The 27,311-nt window shown below is 39.1% G+C and overlaps 1 protein-coding gene and 1 long non-coding RNA gene across 7 annotated transcripts in view; one reads left to right on the top strand and one right to left on the bottom strand.

The window, feature by feature from the left end:
* Nucleotides 1-1,079: 1,079 nt before the first annotated feature.
* LOC118530935 (uncharacterized) lies at nucleotides 1,080-20,437 on the bottom strand. The gene is made up of 3 exons (XR_004914898.2): nucleotides 20,256-20,437; nucleotides 14,465-14,610; nucleotides 1,080-1,605 (listed from the first exon to the last, which is right to left on the bottom strand). It is a non-coding gene; the product is annotated as an uncharacterized LOC118530935 (long non-coding RNA).
* Nucleotides 20,438-20,550: 113 nt separating this feature from the next.
* The window catches only part of KIF20B (kinesin family member 20B), an 81,395-nt gene continuing 74,634 nt past the window's right edge, over nucleotides 20,551-27,311 (top strand). For all 6 annotated transcript variants that reach the window (XM_078077395.1, XM_078077394.1, XM_078077393.1 and 3 more), the window contains exons 1-2: nucleotides 20,551-20,660; nucleotides 24,108-24,255. In XM_078077395.1, the coding sequence (XP_077933521.1) occupies nucleotides 24,109-24,255 (147 nt within the window). In that variant the 5' untranslated portion in view covers nucleotides 20,551-20,660; nucleotide 24,108. The remainder of the gene's footprint in view (nucleotides 20,661-24,107; nucleotides 24,256-27,311) is intronic.

The following is a 27,311-nucleotide window of genomic DNA, read 5'->3' as shown; positions in this document are numbered from 1 at the left end:
GTCTGTTAAACATGCTTGAGAACTTCCACAACGATGCTGGGTCCAGATGGCAGTAAAAACATGTTCTTTAGACTTCCTCTCCTGGTCTAAACCCTGAAACTAATCTAAAGTATATATGTCAATATATATATATTATATATAAAGTATATACATCAATATATATAATATCTGAAGATGATGCTGACTTACAAGATGAATTACTCTAAATGAACCCAAAAATTCTGGGGGAACTGCTGAAAGACAGAAAGTAGAATTGGGATGACACGGAAGGAGGGAACCACTGACCAACCTTAATGAAGAGGACACCTATAAATTGTGAGAGAGGCTTCAATATTGCTCCAAGCTTGGGGAGAGTGGATATGGGGAGCAGGAGACAGTCCCAATCCAACATTTAGTGTGATCTGAGTAACATTACAGCGGAAGGAACAATCAAGTTCCTCCTTCCACCTGTGCAATGCAGCAAACAGAAAAGACAATTCCTGTGAAAAGGACCACTTGGGCATTACCAGCAGGGTAGTACCCAAGAGGCATGTGTATCCCAAAAGAAAATGGGAGTTCCCAGGCCCAGAGAAATTGCTAATGGTCTACCCAGTCTGGTAGCATGTCCTACCTCTCCCCAAGAACCGTAGGAAGCAGAGAACAATAAACAGGTAAGTACGCAGACATGTAGGCAGGCTAACAGGCAATTGAAAATGCAAACATGACACAACCAAGAATCACCAAACATTTGAAGAAAATCAAAGAGGAATTCCAGAAGGAGAGAATAGAAGGAATGGAGGAGAGGAAACACTACAGAAAAATAGAAGGATGAAATATCTCATTGTCAATGAAAGACATGAAACTCCCAATGAAAGGGCCCATGAATGCTGCTTAGAATGAAGAGAAACACAAAAAAAACTCAGATCACACCTAGCCACTTGAGGGTAACATTTTAGAAAGCTAAAGATAGATGATATTTTTTTCTTACTATCCCTAGATAAATTAACAGCTAATGTAAAGCATATTATTTGGGAGAGGAAGGAGAATTCTGTCTTTCATTAGACTTTTGTAAAAATGACAGAAAAAGCCTGATACAGGAATAGGGTCCACAAATTTAATTACATAAGCCTAGTTCCTAGAGTCTGGCTCACAATACAGTTTATTGTCTTCTGGTGGCTTCTATATCAATTAATCGTGTGCCTGGCTGAGATTTCCAGGGCAGAACAGTGACTCCAGGCATTTCTCAGTTCACACCTGTTTTGGTGACTAATCCTATAAGATTAGATAATACTGAGGACAGAGAGCCCATCCTTCTCTCTACTCAAGGATGGAGTTGCTGCTGTTTGCCTCGCCGCTGAGACTCTCTCTCCATTTCGGGCCTCTCCTGCACAACTTTAGCTCACCCCCATCCAACAGCCATGCTCAGTGGAGAACGGGAACCAATCGCCAGTCAGGTTATATATGGGTTCACACGATGGCAAGAGGAGCTAGGAGAGAGCTGGGCCACGAGCTAATGGGAAATAAGAGGGGCAGTCGTGATGGAGGAGCTGTGAAGACAGGACGGAAAGGAAGGCTGGTCAGACGGGCTGCAGGATAACATGACCCGGGGCCAGGGAGTAGCAAGTCCTAGAAGTAAAGAGGATAAGCTGAATGAGTAGGAAATCAGATTTGGTGAGATCAAATAGGACAGATATGGGAAAATGCTCCCAATATAGTGTTAATTAAAAATAACATGGCCAAACCGCTTCACGACCGCCCCCCCCCGCCCCCTCTATGGATATAGCGTGGTCCTTGAATATGTATGTGTTTTCTTTAAATCTGTTATATACCTGCTGCTGGGAGGTGCGGAGCACAGAGTGGAGCACAGGAATGAATGCACACGGTTCCTACTCTCACAAGGTTCACAGTTTAGGACAATAGATAGCTTTGAAAGGACACAAACATTAAGAGTGATTATCACTGGTTGTAAGATTGGAGGTGAGTTTATTTTCTTTTTATAAAGTATAAGTAATATTTTCCATATATTCTACGTAGTTATTATATGCCTTTTATAATGAAAGCAATAAATCTTATAGACACCACAAATTCATAAAGCAAACTTTACTTGTAAAACAAAATGCCGGTTTTATTTATTCAGCTATGTTCAAGGTTTTACAACAGCAGCTGAGGGTATACACAGAGGATTAAGAATAAATCCTTGCTCACAAGGAAGATTAAATCATTGTTTATGGGGTGTTTATGGCAGAGGGAGCTGAGGAAATGGTTAGCAGGCAGATAAGCAATTATGTTTCTTTGTCGAATAAAATAAAGGCTAACTGGAGGTATATGTATTTTATAAACCACAGTGTAGCTTGTTGTAGCAGACCAGTTTTCTATCCTCCAATTTGGGAAATGCTTCGATCTCTTGGATGAAGATTTACGAGATACTCTGGTCCATATCAGTGGCATATTGCCAAAGGATCTCTTAGGGTGATAAAATTTGAAGAATGCTTATTATTACCTATGCAAGGTCAACTTATTAACTTCAAAAAGACCTTGTCCTACATTTTCCTTTTAAGAGTAAGGGAATGGAATAGTAATAACAGCAATTACTCTGTTTAATGAACATTTACTCCATGCCAGGCATTTTATATTAATTATCTTATTGGGTCTTCACAACAAATCTCTAAGGTAGGAATTACAGGCCCACATTCTCTTATCCAAAATCCTGGGACCAGATGTGTTTTGGAAATGGAAATTTTTTGGAATTTAAAAAGAAATTTGGAATATGGTACATATACTACTAACTTTGTAACATACCAAATGGTTATGGAACACAGTATTTCTACAGAGAAATGTATGAAAATTCGCACAAGTGGAATAAAGTCCATAAATAATGTTATAATTTATTTACATAAATAAATTTATTGGCAAATGAAATTTGTTGGTAAATAAAGTTATTGGTAAATGGAATAGCAGGATAAATATAGACCATAAGTACTTAAGCTTCTTATTTCTTTTGTTGCTTATGATAAATATTTTTTAGTAAAACTTTAAATTTATATTGATGAAAACTAACCTATAATACAGGCAAGAAATATTCATCACTTCTGGTTGTTTGAGAATCTTAAAGAAGGGGTTAGTATTGTCTGTGAAACCAGGCTGGGGCTGGACATCTGAGGATGAGCCACAAATGGGATTCTCAAGCGACAAAGAGGCATTACCACAAGGGGCCTTTCTACAGACTTTCCCCAGTGTCACTGGTCTCCTTAACGTAGGTTTTGGTCTAAGCAGTTTCTCTCTAATTGAATAAACTGCCATGATCTCTTGCTCACTGACAGATGCACATTGTTCAAGGCTAGCAATTAATCGGTCACACATTTTCACCATATGCTCTATGGAGATTTTTTTCGCCGGCGCTCATGTAATCATTATCATTATCACTACTATCTTCATACTTCTCTGTATTTAACACCATCTCAGCAATTTCCCCATCACTGAAAGAATGCACGATGGGTGCATCATTATCAGTGTTCAGCATTTCTTCAGTGTCAGCTTCTTCCAACTTACTGGAACTTCCAAGTTGGAAATTCCAACTTCTTCCAACTGACTTTCGGCGGATAAACGTTTGGCAATAATGACTTATTTTGTTTTTTTTTTAAAGATTTTATTTATTCATTTGACAGAGAGAGAGACAAGCAGGGGGAGCAGCAGAGGGAGAGGGAGAAGCAGGCTCCCCGCTGGGCAGGGAGCCCAATGCGGGGCTCGATCCCAGGACTCTGGGATCATGTCCTGAGCCGAAGGCAGATGCTTAACTGACAAAGCCACCCAGGTGTCCCTGCACACACCTTTTAAATACCTTGGATATAGGTTTTTCCCAGTCGCTGCTGATTTCATCTTGTGTGCGCCTGCAGCATTAGCACACCCAATAGTCAACCTTTGCTTGGCATCCTTGAAATCTGTTGGTGCCCTTTTTCAGCCATTGTTAAGGTTTTCTAGGAAAATAGCACCAGGACAGAGCTATTTCATCAGCATTGTCAATTTGTTCAGGGCTAAGGTTTTAATCAGATATTATCTTAGCAAATTCATCAATGGTTTTATAATCAGTAGGAGCTTTTTCACATATTTTAAGATACGTGATACCATGACACTTTTTAAATTTCTGCAGCCAGCCTTCTGAATATTCACACTTTCAATCCTCAGTTCTTCATGGCATATTCTAGCTTGTTTCATGACCAACAAACCAGTCAGTGGCATATCTTTACTTCTTTGTTGTCGAATCCGTTCAATCAACACATGGTCAAGATCTTTGTTTTTGGCCTTATGCAATGTTTTTCTATTTTTCATCAGTTCTTGGTTATGACTGTCACTACACAATTTCAACAGCTCATCTTTCTGTCTCTTGAAGTCACAGATGGTGGTCGTTTCCACAGCATATTCTTCAGTAAGATGTCTCACAGATACGCTGCCATCAATCTTCTGTAATAACTCCACTTTCTGAGCTATGCATAAAGACTGATGCTCCCTTTTCTTCTTCTCACTATTACCCATAGGCATGTCTTTAACTCTTTTGGGCATTTTCACAGTAAAGTTAATCCCCAAGTCACAAAGTGTCAGCAAACAGCAGAGGGTGTGTGATGAACAGGAGTGCTGAGACATAATTGAAGCTTCATGTTTGTCCACAGTGGGCTTTGCTGCCAGATCGTCCTGGTGCCAGACTTAACAAACATAGTTGCAGGTTTCAGAGAGTTTTTGCTTTATCCTGTTTTGGAATTGCGGAGTAGAGATTATGGACTTGTATTAAAAAATATCCTATTTATGCTGAAAGACTGAGGCTCAATTAGTAACTTGCCCAAGGTAACGCAGCTATTATGTTTCTGCCTCTATTCAGTCTCCTAAAATTTGGTCACTTTACTGAACAAAGACTTTTTATTTTGGTATCATTGTCTGCCAAGATGATTTGAGTTGAAATATTTTTAGCAAAGGAACCTGATATTCTTGGCTGTTTGACTGGCATTATCAGTAGCTGACCCCCATGCTGGATAATGTGAAGATGTCTTGGCAAGAAGTGGTTAGAGATGCTAAATTTAGTCATTGAATATAGATGTTTCTTTTTGTACCAAATTATCTGTTTGGTACTTATCTGCCTAGTTACTTATTGCTCCACAATGAGCAATCAGGAAAACTGAAAGAAAACTACTCATTTCTGATTATGTCCCAAACACTCCCACAAATTTCCCTTAAATATCCACTCATTTGAAAGGTTTTTGGTTTGTTTTTTAAACTGTTCCACAAATTATATATCCCAAGTGGGAATCAGAATTATTGTTAATCAAGTTCAGAATTAAAACATATTTTAGATACTCTACTAATAAATTTCCTTCAACTTAGAATTCATGAGAATTTTGAATGACTTCTGTGCTTTGGGCCCTATTTCATGTGTTATTTTATGAGTTCTTTTTGGAGAGCCAGTTTTTCTTACTCATGCTCATCACCCCCATATTTGTTTAGCTCTTCTTCATCAAACATCTAATACGAACTACTGGTTTTCCCTGCTATCTGAAAGTAGAGTGTTCCTATGAAAACTTTCCTAAGCCAAATGGCATAAAGCATAGATACAATTACCATTAATTCATATGGAAAATTTTTTGAGGGTGCCCAGACCCCAAAAATAACCTCTCCTAGGCTTTTCTGATACCTTAGGATACAGCTAACAAATGCACAAAATAAATCTAGATGAAGCACAAATGCTCATGGACAAGACAGTTCAAAGGTATGGCGGCTGGATCCTGAGGCGCGGAGTGTAGTTCCTGGAGAAGGAACTTGGTGGCACCACTGTCATCGCTGGGGCCCATGCTGCCCCTGTAACGACTAGCTCTGAAACAAATGCTGAATGCTGTTTTCGCTTTTTCTCAGGACAGCAAAAATCCTCTTTGGATTTCTTTTGTTTAGCAAAAACAGGTGCTAATATAGATCTTTTGTAAAAGGGAAGCAGCAAAATGTGAACTTTCAGGGGCGCCTGGGTGGCTCAGTGGGTTAAGCGTCAGCCTTCAGCTCAGGTCATGATCCCAGAGTCCTGAGATGGAGCCGCCCCCAGCCTCTGCATGGGGCTCCCTGCTCAGCGGGGAGTCTGCGTCTCCGTCTCCCTATGCCCCTCCCCCTGCTCGTGTGTACTCTCTCTCTTTCTCTCAAATAAATAAATAAATGAAATCTTAAAAAAAAAAATGTGAACTTTCAAAAAGTGTGTGTGTCGGGGGTAGGTAGGCGGGGAGTGCCTGTATTGTAGAAGACCCAAGACTGTTGATTCAGTCCCAAGTCCTTTTCCCTTTTCCCATTAGGTGCAAGAACAGTCCTTAGGGCTGAGGGGTTTATAAAATGAGTAAAGCACAGGTCCTGTAATCGCAGAAGAGTTTAAAATCTAGAAGTAAATATGAGATGTGTATAAAATCTAATGAGGATTCTCTCCCTTAGGAGAGGAAGAGATCATATTTGTTAGGTGGGGCAAGAGGGCTCTCATATTACTTTTCAACACTGGTCTCTCCTGTTCGATTGTACTAATAACTACCATTTACTGGGTATCTTCTACGTGCCAGGCTGGCACACAGAAAAGCTGGTATTTAAGAAGCATCAGATTCAGAAAAGTCTGTTGACCTTGCCTACTGTCACAAACTTCTAACTCTTACGCCCTACCTATTTTTTCCTCTTACTTCAACATACTCTTTCCTTTTTCCTGAGCAAACATTCTGCATTCTCACCTCTCCCTTCACAACAGTCTAACCTACTTTACAGTGCGTTTTTCCAAGGAGTAAAAAATCTCCTGGTTGCCCAACAAAAGAACAATTCAAATTGCTGGTTTTGGGGAAGTCTCCTTGAACAATTAAAGCACATAGAAACCTGCCTGATGCTTGTCTTTCTTATACATATTTCTATTAAGAGCCAGGTGTTGCTTTGGAACCAGAGTATTTTGGCCAGTGTTGGGATACTCTGAATTAAATTAGAATGAGCAGTGGGGTGACTGTCTCTGGCTTTTTTTGGACTACTATCAAAGAATGCGATGCTCTTGAGAGTGAGTTCTCTGATAGCAAAGAAAAGAGCTTACAAAAAAAAAAAGAAGACCAGGGGCGCCTGGGTGGCTCAGTCGTTAAGTGCCTTCGGCTCAGGTCATGATCCCAGGGTCCTGGGATCGAGCCCCACATCGGGCTCCCTGCTCAGCAGGAAGCCTGCTTCTCCCTCTCCCACTCCCGCTGCTTGTGTTCCCTCTCTTGCTGTGTCTCTCTCTGTCAAATAAATAAATAAAATCTTTAAAAAAAAAAAAAACCTTTTTTAAATGTAAGCAATTCTTTTCAGCTATCTAAAAAATACTCATCTTGGCACTTGTCTTAAGCTGGAAAGAAAAGCACCTCCAAATAGCCTGAACGGTAGTGGTAGCAATGCTGATTATTTCTAAGTGTGTAACTGAAATGTTTTTTAGAAATACCAACTTTTAAAAGAGACATTGGTTAACACTCACAGATAAAATTTTTACAAGATTTCTCACAGATTAGTTATATATCATCTAATAAAGTAGTAGTTAAACCTATTTTATCAAATCAGATCATGGGATATTTATTCTGATTATAGTCAATTCCCACTTTATTTACTCTTCTGAATTATTTAATTTGTATTATCTCCCAATAACAACACATGAATTTGCTAGCTGCTGGACCAATTAGTTATTAGCTATGTGACAGAGACTGGTTATATGCTCATCAACTGGTTTCCTCTTCCTGAGTGTGTAGGAAAACCATATTTCCCATTCTCCCCTGCAGTTAGATTGGGTTCCTTCCAAAGGAATATGAGCAGCAATAATGTACATCACTTCCAGGCCTAGTTAGAAATCCTTCTGGCACCCTTATTCAAGTTCTCTCTTTCCCTTCTGCTAGGTCTGTGTAGGTCAATACTGCAGATCACCAACTGAAAGGAACCAAGCCAGTATTTTGAAAGCAATTGCCCAGGGTAGTCACTCTACTCACAAGGGGCTATATATGAAATGAATGAGAAACAAACAGTGTGGAGTTGTTTTAATTACTCTAATTAGTATATACCTTTATCTTTTATTAAACCATAAGAAAAGTTTGGTTGTGATGTCTAATGCAATTAATGACTTTATCTCTGATTTTTTAAGCATGCTCTCAATTATGTTAAAAAATTTAATATCAGAATTCAAATTATGCATATGTACATTTCTTTTTTTTTTTTTTTAAGATTTTATTTATTTATTTGACAGAGAGAGACACAGCGAGAGAGGGAACACAAGCAGGGGGAGTGGGAGAGGGAGAAGCAGGCTCCCCACTGAGCAGGGAGCCCGATGCGGGGCTCGATCCCAGGACCCTGGGATCATGACCTGAGCCGAAGGCAGATGCTTAACGACTGAGCCACCCAGGCGTCCCTGCATATGTACATTTCTTAAAGAATATAATACCTACTCTCATAGGTCTTGCTTCATCAATAACTTCTAGTTTTAGCTGGATACTACATTGCATTACTGCAAATTAAGTAATAAAAAATGTATTACTTTGTTTTAATTAACTAATGTAAAATTAATTATATTAGATCTGTATCATTTTAATCTTTTTTAAAAAGATTTATTTATTTATTTTAGAGAGACAGAGAGAAAGAACGAGCATGAGCAGGGGGAGGGGCAGAGGGAGAGAGAGAGAGAAAGAATCCTCAAGCAGACTCCCTGCTGAGCACGGAGCCGGACTTGGGGCTCAATCCCACAACTCTGAGATCATGACCTGAACTGAAATCAAGAGTCAGCCACTCAACCAACTGAGCCACCCAGGCACTCCTGTATCATTTTAATCTTGACTGCTTTGGGAAATATATTGTACAACACAGATGCTATAACTTACTTCTCAGTGTTTTTGATATTATTCCTTAAAACAGACACTAACACATATACTTAAACTAAAAAATAAAATCAGACTTTTTCTGACAGAAAATAAGTCATATACTGTGTCTTAAAAACTGATAAGTCTGACAGGGAGGGCTGGCTTTGTCATTTAGGTTATATGACATTTTTCCATACATTCAATAAATGAAACCTATAAGATTTTGACATAAATATATTTCAAACACACAATGAAAGAAATTTTATAAAAAATACTGCATTTGCACAGATATTGAAAACAATTTTCCAATTTTTACTGAGTATATTGGTTTAAATGAAGTGCCACTGGGTAAAAGAGTAAAAGGTATAATTGATAGTTACTTGCTAATTTTTGATAAAGCCTTTTTGGTATAGTTTAAGAGATCGAGACTCTGATGTCTGTGTGATAAAACTCTTTCTAGTTTATAGCTTTCAACAAAACTAAAAGAGGACCTAATTGAACTGTTAGGTGATAAGTCTTTAAAAATAATTTCAGATAATAAATCACTCGTTTTTGGCATCTAATTTGAAAGATGTTTAAAGAATTGTGTGATGTTGTCATAAAGTCTTTCTATTCCTACACTATTTTTGTGTATAAGGCAAATTTATGCTTACATACATAAAAACGAAAAACAGCACTAGAAGTGATAATCTGTCCCATTTTAGATATAATATTCTTCCATGAGCACATGAACTAATGGAAAAATAAATCCCCATCAATCTCAGCAAGAGGTACATCTCTGAAAACTTCTACTTAAATGTTAGTAATTATCAAAAATATTTAATATATTTATAGTTTTAACTACTGGTATAATAATAATAATTGTCATGATAACTACAGAACTGTGCTTTTAACTTAGAGGGAATAAAAAAATAAAATCCATGTAAGGATTTTTGTTTGAGAGACATGATAAGGTGATTAATAAAAGCCTTTTTAACACAGACACTTCATTAGGGTAAAAAATTTATATTAGGGTAAAATTCTGGGGGAATTGGGATGAAAGCAGTTCGGGAAGTAAAAAGAAACAATGCCAATTTTCTGATTGTTAAAGAGGAGCTTGTTCATGTATTTTTTAAAAATGTGTGCCAGCCTCAAAATTGCTAATATGAGATTGTACTATACTAATTATTTATAACTTGGTATTTTTTCTTGTGTATCTATTTTTTAAGAAATTGGTTATGTGCTGTGTATTCCTATTCTGACTTTGCCATTCACTAAGGATGAATGCTTGGGCATGTCACAATTTTTCAGAACCTTGTTTTATTCCCCCTTATAAAATGAAAAAGTTGAACCAGATCATTTGTTGGGTCCCTTATATGTCCCTAATATTCTATATCTCTGTGACCAAAGACTCAAAAATATTCCTTTAGATAACTGAAAACAATGCATTTCTTTTCTTTTTCCTTCTTTCTCATTTTCCTTCTTCCCTTCTTCCCTCCCTCTCCTTCCTTCCTCCCAATCACTAAGGCCCTGTTGGCATACAGCAAAGACTGTATTTTTTGAGGGATTTATTGAAATTGGTCTCATTATTTATCAATTAATCACAGTAATTCAATGGCTTTCTTTAACCAAAAATGGTCATACTATTCATGACATCATTATTTTCCCTAGTAATTGAAATCTGAAAAGCGTAATATTTTCTACAATAAAAAGATCATCTTGGCATGATCCTACTTCCTCCTTCTGAGGAAGCTAGAATCTTAAAATAGGTCATCAGAAATAAAACTCTTTGGAATGGATAAATGTAGCAGGAAGTCTATAATTGTTGTTGAATATGTATGTGAGGTCCACTAGCACTGCCCTGTGCTATTTTCAAAACAGTGCGAGATATGATCTATAAATTGTGCCATTTTGGTTTTAAGTAGTTCCATTTTGGTAATGGAATGTTGTAGTTTTTCTTATTTGCTATGTTGTGAGCAGTGACAAAAGGTCTTGAAATGTTAGTGCTGAGCTTCTCTTTCTTGCCCCACACTTCCACGTGGTTAGGTCTTCCTGTGTCCACTGGTGGAGAACTAAGATTGTTAGATTAAGGATACAAAGAGAAAGAAACAGTTAATATCCCCTTGACTGACTTCCAAAAAAGGGCAGAGTGGAAGAGAGAGCCCATGTGAAGAGATGGCTGCTGGCCAGTGACTGCAGACCACCCCCAACATTTGGATGAGTGTGCCACTCTGCAGAGGAGCCATAAGTGCTGTTGTCATCACTGGTGAGGCCCTTAGAGCACCTGCACTTGGCTTCTTGCACTATCCAGGTGAAGGATGTCCACCTGTGCCCTAAAACTTTGCTAGGCTCCCACTTGACCTGCTCTCTGTGGATTTCACCCGTGTCAACAGGACACACATTTCAAAACAGTATGAGTTCCTTCACCACCAGAGGACCCTGAAGATGGACTAGAAGCAGAAGCCCCAGCTTTGGCACTTGGAAGGGTCTAGACAGTGGGAAACCCATTCCTGGTTAAATGTGTATATATTTTTATTAGGAAATACTAGGGTGTTAAGGCTAATGAGATGGCATATAAGAAAGTACACAGCATTAATTCATTTATACATCCAAATAATAAACTTTTATTGAATACCTAATGAAAACTTACAATAGCTCATATTTTGAACGAGGCCCTGTGCCTGAGTACTAGGGACGCAAGAAAAAAAAATTAAAAATAAATGCTATACTATCATAGTCTTCAAGGACATTATAGAATGTTAGAGGTCCATAGAATGCCTGCAAGACTTCATTCACTGAACAAATATTTATTGAGCATCTACTGTTTACCAGGCACTGTTGTGGGTACTAAGGATATAGTGGTAAACAAGATGGATGAGATCCCAGTCTTGTAAGCTTACATTGTGGTGGGGAAGATATAGCATAAACAAATAAATAAGGTGATTTCAGTTGTTGTAAGTGCTATGAAGAAGGTAAAATAGGCCAATGTGATAGAAAGTAACTGGTTGGGGGGTGAAGGGAGCAAGTTCAGGTAGGGTGGGCAAGATAGCCTCATTGGGGAAGGTGTTTGAATGAACACTGAATAATAAGGAGTTAGTAATGCCAAGACATTTGGAAAGAACAGATGGAACAGAAAGCACAGGAGCTTTCAGACAAGTACTAGTCTAGTGTGTTCTAGAAAGGTAGCCGATGGTACAATCTCTGCAGGCTCGGGAGTGGGGAGCCTCATTCACTAAGGAGGTGATGGGGTCTTTACGGCTTGACATACAGTAAGTGCTTAATAAAAGAATGATATCTTTCCTCTGATGCAATCCTTTAAAAAATGTTTACTACAAATTTAAGAAGAGCTTATAATACCCTCCCCTATTCCACACCTCCAGTCCTGCTCCCCAGAGGCAACCACTCTTACAATTTGTTTTTAGTTCTTTTGGCAATTACCATACATATCTTTGAATAGCATGCTCCTAATCTTATTTCTTCCCATATCAATTATGGATATCATCTATTTACTTCCTACAATGACAAGCATTTAGCCAGAGTCTTATGGTTATTTTTTCTTCCTCTATTGGTTATCTCTGCACTTATTCATAATAAACTTCTATGTCCTGATCCTTCATCTCTTGGCTGCCACATTGTAAGATTGAGATGTTATAGACCCAGTTCTCCCCATTGCTTCTCTTCCTCCACTTTTCCCTCCACGTCTCTACAACCTCCTATGGCTCAGAGAATATAATTCCCACTCTCTTTAGCATGTCATACAGGGCCCTTTAGGATCTAGGCCCAGCCTACTTTTTTTATTTCCTGTTGTCATCCACATTAGTGACACTCACAGTCACAGTGAACTTACATACTCACAGTAGTGCATAGTTTTGGAAACTTTGGCGTGTTCTTGTCTTTGTTCTCATTGCCTCATATGTTTTCATTGCCTGAAACTGCCTCCCTCGGCAGTTCCCTGCAAATTCCATTCATTCATTTTAGCCCACGTGGCATTTTAAGAAATCTTCCCTGGTAGATGACGTTTATGAAATTGAAAAATATTTATCGAGTGCGTGTTTCATGCAAGGCACTGTTTCAGGTGTCATGGCTCTAGTGGCCAAGACACATACTCAGGAGCTTGCATTCTAGGGCCTACGAAGTAGATCCAATAAAAACAACCCCCATTATGAAATCTACTATGTGTCAGGACTGCACTAAATGACTCACATGCACTATTTAAATCTTCACAACTTCAAGAGACTTGAAGAAGTGAAATATTCTTCCTGAGGTCACTTCCTATAAGTGAGCATATATTCAAACTCAAGTCTGTCTGACTTCAGAGCTCTTTTTTTTTTTTTTTTAAGGATTTTATTCATCCATTTGAGAGAGAGAGAGCACAAGCAGGGGGAGTGGCAGGCAGAGGGAGGGGAAGAAGCAGGCTCCCCACTGAGCACGGAGCCCGATGTGGGGTTTGATCCCAGGACCCTTGGATCATGACCTGAGCCTAAGGCAGCCGTTTAACTGACTGAGCCACCCAGGCGCCCGAGAGCTCTTACTCTTAAACTATACTCACACTGCCCGTATTGTTCTTTGTATACTTCTATCATAATGCTAGTCATACTGTTTTGAAATTGTACATGGGGTTCCCCACATAAACCACAGGGCATATAAAATTATTTGTGTTGATTATTTTCTCAATGTTCTCAGATAGTACAGAAGCAGTACCACTCTAGATGCACAGGAGAGAAATTAATGCATTACACATATTGGGTACCTTAAGAAATTATTCTTGAAATCTCAGACTGAGAAGGGCTTACTTTAGACTGAAGGCTTCTTAAGGGTAGAAACGTTTGATACGTATTGGATACTTGACAAATTTTTGTTGAATCTGCCATTCAAACTTTTGTAATCAATATATACTCAGTTTAAGGGCTGAAAAACTATGTCAGTCCCACTTCTGGTGGTGGCTTTGCACAGAAGGGAGGCACTCGGTCTTCTTTTAGTAGAATGACAGGGTTGTTGGGTCTAAACTTTGAGAGGCCAGAGAATGCAGTGGTTAACTGTACACCCTCTGGAGCCAGACTACCCAGATTCCAATTCTAATTCCATTGTTTACTATTCACACACATTTAAGAGGTGACTATTAAATATGTGTTAGGCACTTTTATAAGTACTTTACAAATATTACCTGAATTAAACTTCTTAGCACTTCCGTGTTAACCTCTATGGTAACTTTACTACTCTTTACTAGCTCCTTGCCTCAGTTTTCTCTCCTGTTCTTTCCTTGTGGTTATTTTTTCTTCCTCTATTGGTTATCTCTGCACCTATTCATAATAAACTTCTATGTCCTGATCCTTCATCTCTTGGGAATAATAACAACAACAGAACACCTCACAGGGTTACCATTAAGATTAAGTGAGTGTAAAGTGCTTAGAACAGTCTCTGGCACATGGAAGGTTAGCTGTGGCTGGTAGCTATTACCAGCAGAGGCTGTGACGAGGGAAGGAAATCAGCTTGATGTAATTTAACAATTTCTTCATGCTAATGCTCACTTCAAGGGGACAGATGGGATTATTTGGAATGGGGACGAAATTTGAAGCATCTCTGTCAAGTTGGCTCTGTTTCTAAGGGAAAACCCAGTGGCTGGTGCCGAAATGGAAAATACAGGAAAAAAATACCTCTGAAACCTGTCCACTTTTCTGTGTCTGCTCTGCCATCCCCCGAGTCCACATTATCATCTCTTGCTGGGATGGCTGCAGTAGTCTCCTAACTGGTTCAGCAATTCTTCCTTGGCTGCCTCTTTTCTCTGCTCCAGGAGATTAACCTTTTCAAAACACAGAGGCAAATTAGATTGTATTGTGCTCATGCTTAAAATAGTCCACTGGTTTCCCACTGTTCTTAGAATAAGGACCCAAATCAGTGCTTAGTTGACTGAGTTTTGTAGGATCCAGTCTTGGCCCGTTCCTCCAAACTTGCTTCCGGCCATCCCTCCCCACGGTCTTCACCCCAGCCACATCCGCCTTCATTCGTTGTTCAACAAATATTTATTTGATCACCATGGATTTATACAGTCATTGAAGACACATCAGTGACCAGGAGAAACACAGTTCTTGTACTCAAAGAACTTATATTTGTGGAGGTGGGGGAATAATAAAGACAACAAAAACCAGATGAATATAATAACTGCTGATTGTAATAAGTATGAAAGTGGAATTGAGCTTGCAAATAAAAAAAAGGGTCCATTGTGATAAGGTGGCCAGGAAGTCTTCTCTTAGAAGGTACTATTATAGAGAGATCTAAAGGAGGAAGAGCAGTGAGCCACATGATGAATAGGGAGGAGGGAACAACCTATGGAAAGGTCCATATATGCGAGAAAGAACCTGGTGTGGTTGAGGTAACCAGGGCAGACTGCCTCATTGCACAAAGGGACGAGGGAAGTGACGTTGGCCAGTAGGTGATCCTGCAGGGCCTAGTGGGCCATGGTAAAGAATTAGAAAATGCTTTCCTTTTCTTTTTACTTTAGAAAATCTCAAAGTTATTTTTAAAAATTAGAAGTGTGGCACAATGTACATCGCTATACCTTTCACCTAGATCCAGCAGTTATTAACTTTTTGCCACTTTGCTTTTTTGGTCCCATTTTCCTTGTCCTATTTTTTTGTTCCCTCTCACTTGTTTTGTTTTTGTTTCATTTGTTTTCCAAAGCTTTTGAAGGTAAGTGGCTGAATAGTGAAGCAAGTATCGTCCCAAAACAATCTTCTACATAGTCACAAATTATCACACGCCAAAAATTTTAATATTGATTCAGTATCATCTAATATATAGTCCATATTTAAATTTCTCCAACTGTCCACAAAATGTTTTTCTGTAGTTACTTCTTAAAAAAAAACAACGATGAACCAAACAAGATTTATGAATTTCATTTGTAATGTTTGTCTCCTGACTAATGCAATCCTCCACCTTGTTTTTTTCTTTTTCCCTGACACTTTTTGAAGAACCTAGGCCTGTTGTCTTGTAAAATGTTCTATATTCTTTTTGTTTTGTTTTGTTTCCTCATAATTAGATTTAGGTTAAACATTTCTGGCACAGATACCATCAAGTGATAAATTGCTCCATTGTTGGTGATACTAAGTTTCCTCATTTGGTTAAGGTATGTCTAATAAATAAATCTCTATGTTGATATTTATGAATTAGTCTCTAGGACACTCTTTGAGATAGTGTTAATGTCCTGTTCCCCAACAACCTTTCAGCCAATGATTTTAGCGTCTTTCATCCACTGTTTCGGCATGTATTGATAAGGTTTACCCATATTAATTTATTAAAAGATTTTATATATTTGTCAGAGGGAGAGAGAGAAAGAGAGAGCACAAGCAGGGAGAGCAGCAGGCAGAGGGAGAAGCAAGCAGGGAGCCCGATGCAGGGCTTGATCCCAGGACCCTGGGATCATGACCTGAGCCGAAGCAGATGGTTAACGACTGAGCCACCCAGGCGCCCCAAAATGGGGATTCTCTATTTATTGTTTTATTTGTATTCATTAACTAGCATTCTTATGTATAGAAGAACTTTTTGTTTTTATTTCATCTCTCCCTCTTTCTTTCATGGAGAGAACTTAAAAAAAATTAAATCTGTTTTGGTCTCTCACCATCATTATTATTCTTTTCAATGCTCAAATTGTTCCAAGTGTGGTCAACAGAAGCTCTGTTAATCCAGGTCCAATATCTTTGAAATGACCCTATTAATCTCTAAGGACTTCTTTGCTTTCTGAGAAGAATGTTCCAGGCTCATTTTGCAATTTCCTTGCTCCAGATGTGAATCAGCCTTCTCTCCAAGGAGCACTGATTCCTTTTAGTGATGAATGGTGTTTAGAAACCACGTGGGTGGCTTGTTGCTAGGTGTGCTTATTCTCACTGGGGTGTCAGGGTTTCTATGCCTCTAGGCCCTGTCAATGGACCAACTGAGATAAAAAAAAAATCATAACTTTATTTTACTACCACCAATTCAAATCCAACTCTATGGGATTCTTCCTTGGCCTCTATCATTCCATATTTGTTATCTTTCTTCTCCCATAGTGAGAACTTCGGTTCTAAGCAACATGAATATATTTACTCATTTGCTTTTTCCTATAACGCATGCATAGTAGTTTCAAAATTGCTATACCAATACCCCTTTCAACATCAAACCTACTAGGTGAAGTTACTGATTTCTTTGCACTGTTTTGCTCTTACACTCTATCCCACAACTCTTAACTCCAGTTCATGGAGTATACTGTGCTCAGTTAATTGACTCTATGGTTATGCTGGCAATTTGATATTCAAGTATGTTCATTTCTTTCTTTCTATTAAATTTTAGGGCTTGCTTTTATTTCTATGGCTTTAGATTTAATGTTTTGAAAGTGCAAAACTATATTTAAAAAAACATTATTCAGAGAAGCCATACTGCCATCATTAGTCCTTGCAAAACATTTCCATCCCCATAGGTAACCATTTTCAGCTAATTTTCTGATTTAGTTTTTGAACTTACCTCTTAAAAAGCAGGTCAAACGTATGTGTATCTGTGTGGTATTTATATATATATATATGTAGACTTCCATTTCTTCTTTCTTACACAAAAGTTAGTGTATTTTGTAAGTTCTTTTGCATCTGTTTTCTTCCCTTAAAAATATAAATATGATTTTCTTCTGAAATCACCGAAGGGCTTTAAGCCAGGGAGTGACTTGATCATTTACATTTTGAGATTAGTTTGGTTACTCTACAAAGAATGTTGGGGAGGAGAGCAGGATCTTTTTTTTTTTTTAAAGATTTTATTTATTTATTTGAGAGAGAGAATGAGAGAGCGAGAGAGAGCACATGAAAGGGGGGAGGGTCAGAGGGAGAAGCAGACTCCCCGCTGAGCAGGGAGCCCGATGCAGGACTCGATCCCGGGACTCCAGGATCATGACCTGAGCCGAAGGCAGTCGCTTAACCAACTGAGCCACCCAGGCGCCCAGGAGAGCAGGATCTTAAGCAGGGAGACAAGTTGGGAGGCTATGGTGGTCTGGGCAATGAAAAGGGAAACAGGGGTTTATTTTACTTATAAGACAAAAGCACAATAGATACATTTGTTTATGAACTGAGTGAGGCTGCTGAGGGAAAAGGAGGATCCAAGGATGATTCTTTTATTTGTCTTGAGTAAACTGGGCAGAGACATGGTGGTGTCATTCACTGAGATGGAAATTAGGGAGGAGAGAATTTGGGGTTTGAAGTGAAAAATCAACATCCCATATTGAATATATTAAGTTACTGATATCTTTTATACATCCAAGTAGAGATGTTGAGTGGGTACTCAGATATTTGCATCTGGTTGGTGTTCAGAGGAGAGGTCTGGAGAGGACAAAGAATTTGGAAGTCACCAGTAAGTATAAAGATACTTAAATCCATGGGAGTTGATGAGGTTGCCAAGAGGTAGACTATAGAGGAGAGAAAAAGGTGGGCTCAGGACCAAGCGCTGAGGATGCCCATAATTTAGAGCTTAGGTAGAAGAGATAGAAAAGAGATTAAGACAGGTGGTTAGTAAGGTCAGGAGTAAACAAGGACAAAGTGACTTTTTACTGATCCAGAAGCCAAATGAGTGTGGCAAGGCTCAAGCATTTAACTGTGTGGCTGCTTCTGGGAGCGAGATAAAAATAAGAGAATCCATTGGATTTTTATTTTTTTATTTTTTGCTTCCTCTGTGTCTGGTATTATTTGTCTTATGCCTGGAATGCTTACTCCTCTCTCTCTTTTTAAAACCTGGTTAATTTCCTAATGAGCCCTGGAAATCCAGATCAAACATTATTTGCTCAGATTCCCTGTGACATAGTCTTACAGCTCTTAGAATATTTTCCTTCAAACCATTCAGTACAGTTGTAATTTCTCAATTATTTGTATTTTTTAACTTGATTATCTCTCCCATTAGAATGTAAGCTCCTTGAGGGTTAGTGTCTATTTTGCTTACTCTCCTCCACTGTTTCCCTAAATTGCAGCCTAGTGTTTGACACATAGCAGGTTTTCAATAAGTATTTGTCAAATAATGAATAAACATAGCACCTGGAGGGTTCAAGAGGTGGGAATCAGTAACAGCTAGTAAAAGAAATAAAGGCAGGGGTGCCTGGGTGGCTTAGTTGCATAAGCATCTGCTTCAGCTCTGGTCATGATCTCAGGGTCATGGGTTGGGCTCCCTGCTCATCAGGGAGTCTGCTTCTCTCTCTTCCTCTGCCCTCCCCGCTGCTTGTGCTCTATCTCTCTCTTTCAAATAAATAAATAAATAAATAAATAACATCTTAAAATAAAAGCAATAAAGGCATTATGAGGTATGACAAGAAACACAGATTTAGGGATAGACATGCCTGAAGGAGCAATGGAGACTTTGACACAGAGCCCACTAAAGACTTGAGTTTCAGCCTGTACAGGAAAACATAGTTTTTATTTTATCTTTCCTCCTGTCTTCCCCTTTACATTGACTTTCTCTGTTCATTTTAACTCCTGGCCCTGCATCCTCTCCTCTACTCCAAACTCGCTCACTTCAAATGATGATTTTGTGGGGAAAGAAAGTGAACTGAATGAGGAGACAGTGGGAAGTTAGCCAGAGAAAGGGTAAACTGAAGGACGTATATAGAATGATAAGGTAAGGAAGACCCTAAGCTCATCAAATTAGGTTTTCTAAAACTGTACCTAACCAAGTAAAATAGTAAAAAATAAGACCACATGTAAGAGGGTGGGTCTATGAAATTATCCTGCTGAATTTGATTCCCAGCTCCTCCCTCAATAGCCATATGCTTTTTAGCAAATTACTTAACCATATGAACTCAGTTTCCTCCGAATCTATAAAATGCGGATAATAGTAGTACCTACCTCAAAGGGCTGTCCTCAGGATTAGTAAGACGATCCACTTTATATGCTTAATACCATGACTGGCACAAGGTAAAATTTCAATTAACCTTAGCAGTTATTTTTCTTTAAAATCAAGCACAGCAGGGAGAGTCGGCCTAAGTAATAAATGCTTGTCATGAATATTATAGCACCACACTCGAAAGAAGAGGATCACTTTAAAAGAAGCAGATAAGGCTTGTGCTGGCACTTAACGTTTTGAGCAAAGACCTTGCCGACGCATGGAATTTAGACTGTCACAGCACAGCGCCTGGCAGCGGTAGGTGCTTTATATTTTCAGAGTGGCAAAAAAGAAAAAAAAAAAAGACGAAGAAGAAAAAAGAAAATGCCTATACATGTCTATTCTGGGAGAAACTTATTTCGTCCATGAGGACCGCTGGGGATGACAGGTGGGGTCAGGCAGCGAAAGAAGTGGCCCTCCGGGTGCGGGCAGCCCTAGTTCTAAGCGACTCTCGGGAGGCGAAGTCGCTCCCTCCTGCAGGGGCACGCCGGGGCAGAGGCTAGCTCGCCATTCCTCTGCCCGTCCCTGGGGGAGTCACGGGGCTAAGTGCGGTGGCAGCGGCCTCACCTCCAGGCCTTCGCTCGTCTCCAGCATAGTATCCGAGATAGGCGTCCGTGCCAACAGAGGTGCTACCGGCCGCAGCCACCAGGCAGCGCCCCAGCCCGCGCTGCACACCTGACTCCGCGCGGACTCCCAACCCTCCCCTCGCCGGCCGCCCACCAGCCCCTCCGCCCAGTGATTGCCGGCGTTCCGAGATCCGCCCCAGATTTGAAAGCTTCTTCCGGGAGCAGGTGGGAAGCCCACCGCTCGAGCCTCTGCGCTCCCGGGCGTCGTTCCGGAAGCTCCGCCCACTCCCAGCGTTCCGTGCGCTGACTTCGCCGCCATTGTTTGAATTTGAAAACGAAAACATCACGGAACTGCGCGCAGGTTGGGCAGGCCAGACGACTTTTGCAGGTGAAGAGGTGCACCCAGGTGAGGGTTCCAGGAAGGAGGTGCGTGACTGCGCACATACGAGGCCTGAGGCTGGGAAACGGCGCTGGTAGTATGAGTACCTTCCCACGGGAAACGCGATGCCCCTGAGGTCACTCTCAGGAACTGGGTTGTAGAGCGATGGGTGCTCCTGGGGACCATGGGCACCGCCTGCGCATCGTAGGGTTGAGCCATACCGCTTGGGTTGGAGCTTAATCTTGTCTCCACCGCACTGAGTGAGGCAACGCAACATATTTAATCTCTCTGGGTCATTTGTTAAAAGCGGTGGTAATAATAGTACTCGCTTTTTCCGGCTCTTGTGAAGATAAAATAATATGTAAAGTTGTTAGAAACAGTGCCAGTATATATTAGGCACCAAGTGTTTGCAGTCATTAATGTTTTTATTATTGCTTTGCTGCTGCTGTTGTTGAGGCGCAGATCTCCATTGTCAAGCCTAGTTTTCTGAATCCCCGAGGTGAGCAGTTTGCTTGGCAGGTGATATGACCTCTTTTTGCAGGGAGCCCTGTCGTGGCCGTCTGTGTGTTTATTTCCAGGCTGCTGCCGGTGCCTGGGGCTTGCAGTCTTGGGCTTTGCCCTACCTAGCGGAAGGGGGTGTGTGTGGCGAACTCAATGACTGCTCTCATCCCCCTGTTTAGAATGTTTCCCCCCAGCTCCTTCCACTTCCTGCTTCAGTGATTCCTGCCTGACACACTCTCTAATATTCTTTGCTGAAGGATTAGTTGACACAGGTTCGTGCCTTAAGCAATCCTTGCTTAAAGTGACCAGATTCAGGTTGCTTTTGTTATTAAAACCAGGTGGCATGTTTACCTAGAAGCAGCGGTAGCAGTGTATGTATTTTATTAGATGTCCAAGACCCAAGACTTCAAGTTGCAAAATCACATAAAGGACTCATCAATTAGATGATAGACTTCTTTTGAGACTGTATTTTGTGGGTGAAATTCAGAAACCTCATTTGGTAGCAGATTTGTTGTCTTTCACCCGTGTTCAACCATGGAATCTCAGTGGAGAGAAGGTAAAAGATGCAGTTTCTCAGGTGGGAACAGCCTTCTGAAATGAGAAATGAAGTCTTGAAGCCTGCTGTTGCTAAAGATAATATCACTAAAGGACTAGTACTGATATTTATATTTCTTTGGTTTAGAGGATTTTATTATTATTTAAGTAATTAGATAGGGAGTTTTTTTTTATCATTTACCCATCTCTGAATTTGTTGTAGGGGATACAGAGTAGTATAAGGAAAAGTTCTTGCCGTCAAGAGATTTATAGTATTGTTAGGGAGAAGTTAACTTCTCACACGTAAGTAGAAGTTAACCAAAAGTACAGGATGTGACGGTACATCTCACCAATTTTATAAATGTTAAGAGGCAGTTAGTTTATTGAAACTGAACATACGAACAAGTACAAATACTATAATCTTACTTTTTAAAAGAGGTATAATTATTTTTAATTCAGTAATTTAATAAAGGATTTATCTTTTCTTTTTTAAAGATTTTATTTATTTATTTGAGAGAGAGTGAGAGAACACAAGCAAGGGGAGTGGCAGAGGGAGAGAGAGAAGCAGGGTTCCTGTTGAGCCGGGAGCCACCTGTGGGGCTCCATCCCAGGACCCTGGATCGTGACCCGAGCCAAAGGCAGATGCTTAATGAACTGAGCCACCCAGGCGCCCCTATCTTTTTTTTAAACCAAAAATTAATTGACGGCAAAGAGTGAAATTTATCTTCCAATTTTGTGGGCATTTCCATAAAATCTGAGTTATGTAATGTCAAGCCAGTGCTTTAATGTTTTTGCAAACTTTTCCCCTATGTTCCAGATTAGTGGTTATTTTTACTCTATCGGATACCCCTTTTCTTAATTTTCACCCATACATTGCATGTTTGAAATATTCTGTCAAACTGTATTTAAGTAATTACCCCATTTTTATTATGTCACTGATTAATACAATAAAGACAAAAGCAACTAAGGTACTAAACTTGTTTAAGTGTATGGTTGGTTGATCCTGTAGTTTGTTGGGCTTTGCTGACAGTAAGTAATTTCCTTTGTCTTTTTGAGATTTAGGAAAAACAAAAAGAACCCTGTTGTATTGAGTTTGTGGATTTCAGGGCTGATCAAGGAGAAATATCTGACCACAGTGTGGCAGCATCACACAAGGAGCTTTATTGGGGTAGCACTTTGACAGGATTGCATGCAACGGAAGTCCCCCACAGCGTGAGACCTTCCAGAAACTAGAGTGAAGGACCACTACCTAGAAGGGGAAAAGGCAAGGGAATTAGGGGATTGGGAGGGGAAGGAGAGGAAGAATTAGAGTTGGGGCTTATGGTCTTAAGTGATTTTGCTCAGCAGCACAGTGGGGAGTCCTGGGGTCAGAGAACTCCAGAAGGCATTAGTGGTTTGGGTCTTTACAGTCCTGAATTTGTTTGTGATTAGCAGAAGTTGGGTATAGTTTCCTGGGATGTGCAAACTAGTTAGGCTCTAAATGACTTAAAAAAAAAAAAAGGTTATTTGGGCTATATTAAAAGCAAATTGATGTGTAAAAATTTGAATCTGGCACCTGATGGGTTTTTGAATTAACATTTCTGGCCTTCTGTTAAGAAGTAAACAACATAGGGCCAATATACAAGGGCCATCTTTGTCTTTTTTATATATAACATATATGGATGCCCATTACTACCTTCCTGAGCCATGAACCCTAGTTTGGGAGTCACCGTTCTGGGTATTTCATAATATTGTCAAAGAACAGTAGGGAGCTCTCTTTCTCCCTGGTATTATGCACCTCGCAGATTGTCAATAACTGTTAGAATGTTAAAATTTTTTTAGTTAAGGTTTAATTTAGTTGTAACATTTTGATGCATTATTCCATATTCACCTTAATTTTTAAGACTTACAACGTGTCAGGTTCTGTTTTGAATGTGTTAACATACAGTACTTTACTTTTCGCTTGCATTATTTGGAAGAATTCAGTGGAAAGAGTTAAATTGTCCAGATAACTGAGTTTTACTCCTAAATGCTAAACATTACAGAGTTTGTAGGTAACATTCTCAGAAGATATTAAATAACTAAAATAACAGAAGATTATAATTTACTCTTATTTGATTTCTGAGAGGATTTCAGGCAGAGATTGAATATTTTATACTGTCTTACATAATGGGCTACCTTTACTCATGAATCTCTTTGGATGAATCTACCTATAGGTTGGGTCATATGAATAGTAGTGGTAGGCTGTGTTCAATATTATTTGATTCAGAATCTGTAAATAATTTGATCATTGTCTTTTCCATGGGTCATCATGTTATAGATGAGGCAGTCTAATGTTTTCCTTCTCTAGAAATCTAGTTATATGGGGGTTAGTAGTGGACAGGACTCAGTATTCTTAAACTGTGGGTGGCTTCTATGCTAATTTATTAAAATTATCTAAAGTTACTATTATTCTTGCAGAATGGAATCTGATTTAAATCAAGATGGAGTGCCTAGACCATCTTATGTTTTTAGTGCTGACCCAATTGCAAGGCCTTCAGAAATAAATTTTGATGGCGTTAAGCTTAATCTCTCTCGTGAATTTTCCTTAGTTGCTTCAAGCACTGAGGTAAGTACAAGAAAAGTATTATGTTGATTATCATGATTTTGAGTGGAAGTGTGTGTGGCACGCACACACTTGCCGACAGGTATGACCAGAGCTTTCTAGACTTGGTGGGTTTGAGGCAACCTTCTATCTCAGTAATTTTTTCATGGCACCCTAAATACGTAACAGTTCTTCTAAGTAGTAGGTCCACACTACTTAATATATAACTATCTATACCTTAAGCAAGAGCCATTTGAAAAAAATTAATGTAAATAAAACTTTCTTTAAGAATTACCACCCATGAGAGACTATGGACTTTGAGAAACAAACAGGGTTTTAGAGGGGAGAGGGGAGGGGGGATTGGTTAGCCCGGTGATGGGTATTAAGGAGGGCACGTACTGCATGGAGCACTGGGTGTTATACAAAAACAATGGATCGTGGATTACCACATCAAAAACTAATGATGTATTGTATGGTGACTAACATACCATAATAAAATTAAAAAAAAAAAAAGAATTACCACAATTATTTACTGTAAAGATAATACCTTTTGGACACTTCAAGCTTTGGAATCAGATTAGGTATTGCCAACCTTATTTCCCATTCCTCTTTGTTTTGGGGTAGTACTTTTTTTTTTTTTTTTTAATCACAGCAACCACTGAAAAATCCAGCTTCACCAAGATATGACAACAAAAGAAATAGTATGATCTAACATTGAAACTGTGAACTACTTTGAGCTAATAGTTCATGGTGTCCCAACATATGTCAAGTACTGCTGTGATTCCCTCAAAAATGTAAAATATTCCACTATGCCCCTAGGAATTGCAGGCCTTAGTTAAATTAAAATAACTCAATAGTGTTTAAAAAGTAAAAGTCCTTCCTTCTACCACCCTACCTACTACCACTGTTGTGTGTCTTTGTAGACTTTATTCCTTTTTTTTTTTTTTAAGATTTATTTATTTATTATTTAAGAGAGGGAGGGAGAAAGAGGGAGAGAGAGAGCGCTCCAGCAGGGAGAGGGAGTCCACAAGCAAACTCCCCGGCTGAGCGTGCAGCCTGATAGAGGCTTGATTCCAGGACCATGAGATCATGACCTGAGCCGAAATCATAAGAGTCGGCTGCTTCACCAACTGAGCCACCCAGGTGCCCCTAGACTTTATTTCTTACACATTTACTTTTCAATCCATTTATATTCTATTTGTTACATTTTCGATTGTTAATTTTGATGCCTTAGAGAGATGGACTAACCCATTTTATAAAGAATGATGGAGGGGGAAAGGGAACATAAATAAAAATAAACAATACTTATTTAATATCCATCATATGCCAGGGGTTTTTTACTTGAGCTCGTTTAATCATAAATCAAGAAAGAGGGGTGCCTGCGTGTCTCAGTCGGTTGAGCATCTGACTCTTGATTTCAGCTCAGGTCATGATCTCAGGGTCATGGGATCAAGCCTCATGTCGGGGCTCTGCACTCAGTGGGGAGTCCACTTGGGATTCTCTCTCTCCCTCCTGTCCCTCCCCCCGCTTGCACTCTCTATCTCTCTCTAAAATAAATAAATAAATCTTAAAAAAATAAATCAAGAAAGTAAAAAAGGGAGGAAGGGATAAGTGTCTCTTGGTATATACGTGGAACTTTTATGTCTGTCTTCTTTCACTTAACACAAGGGTCTGTAAGCAATGGCCTGTTTTTGTATTGCTCACGAGCTAAGAATGCCTTTGGTGTTGAATCTAAAAAGTCATTGCCAAACCCAAGGTCATCTGGATTTTCTAGTACTTTAGCAGTTTTGTGTTTTACATTTAGGGTTGTATCTATTTTGAATTCATTTTTGTGAAGGGGATAAGAATAATTTTTCTAGATTAATGTTTTTGCATGTGGATGTTCAGTTGTTGCAGCACCATTTGTTGAAAAGACTTGTCTTTGCTCCATTGTATTGCCTTTGTCAAAGGTGAGTAGACTATATTCATGTGCATCTATTTCTGAGCCCTATATTCTGTTCCATTGATGGATTCTGTTCTTTTTCCAATTCCACACTGTCTTGATTACTGTAACGTTATAGTATGTCTTGAAGTTGTATAGTGTCAGTCCTCCAACTCTGTTCTTCTCCTTCAGTTTTATCTTGGCTTTTCTGGGCAGTCTTTATTTTTAGCCATCCTAATAGGTGTATTGGTATCACATTGGTATTTGCATTTAACTTAATAACTAAAGATGTTGAATATGTTTTCATGTGATTATTTGTCATTATTGTATTTTTGGTGAAGTGTCAATTTAAATCTTTGCCCATTTAAAAAAATTGGGTTGTTTATATATTATTATTTAATTTTAAGTGTTCTTTATACTTTTCAGATGTATCTGTTTGTCAGATACATACTTTGTAAATATTCTTTCCCAGTCTATGGCTTGCCTGTTATCCCTTAATAGTGTTTTTTGAAGAACAGAAGTTTTTAATTTTATCAATTTTTTCTATTATGGATTGTCCCTTTGGTGTCATATTTAAGAAATCTTTGCCTAACTCAAGTCCACAAAGATTTTCTTCTATGTGTTCTTTTAGAAGTTTTATAGTTTTATTTTTACATTTAAGATACCCATTTTGAATTAATTTTTATATACAATATGAGGTGTGTATCCAAATTCTTATTTTTTTTTTACATATAGGTATCCAATTGTTCTAGCCTGATTTGTTGAAAAAGCTGTACTTTCTGTACTGCATTTCCTTTCCACCTTTATCATAAATCAGATATGCTATGGGGGGGGTTATTTCTGAATATTCTATTTCATTGATTTGTCTTTCTTTCTGCCAGTACCCCACTATTTTGATCACTGTAGTGTTGAAATCAGGTAATGTTATGTTAGCCCACCAAATTTCTTTTTTATAGTTGTTTTGACTATTCTAGGTACTTCACATTTCTATGTGAATTTTTTTTTTTTTTTTAAGTAGGCTCCATGCCCAGCGTGGAGCCCAATGTGGGGCTTGAACTCAGGACCCTGAGATCAAAACCTGAGCTGAGATCAAGAGTTGGACGCTTAACCAACTGAGCCATCCAGGTGCCCCTCTCTGTGAATTTTTATTAAAAAAATT

Source organism: Halichoerus grypus, chromosome 7 (assembly GCF_964656455.1).
Source record: "Halichoerus grypus chromosome 7, mHalGry1.hap1.1, whole genome shotgun sequence".
NCBI lineage: Eukaryota > Metazoa > Chordata > Mammalia > Carnivora > Phocidae > Halichoerus > Halichoerus grypus.
Note: the sequence above shows the minus strand (reverse complement) of the source record. Positions and strands in the feature narration are given on the sequence as shown.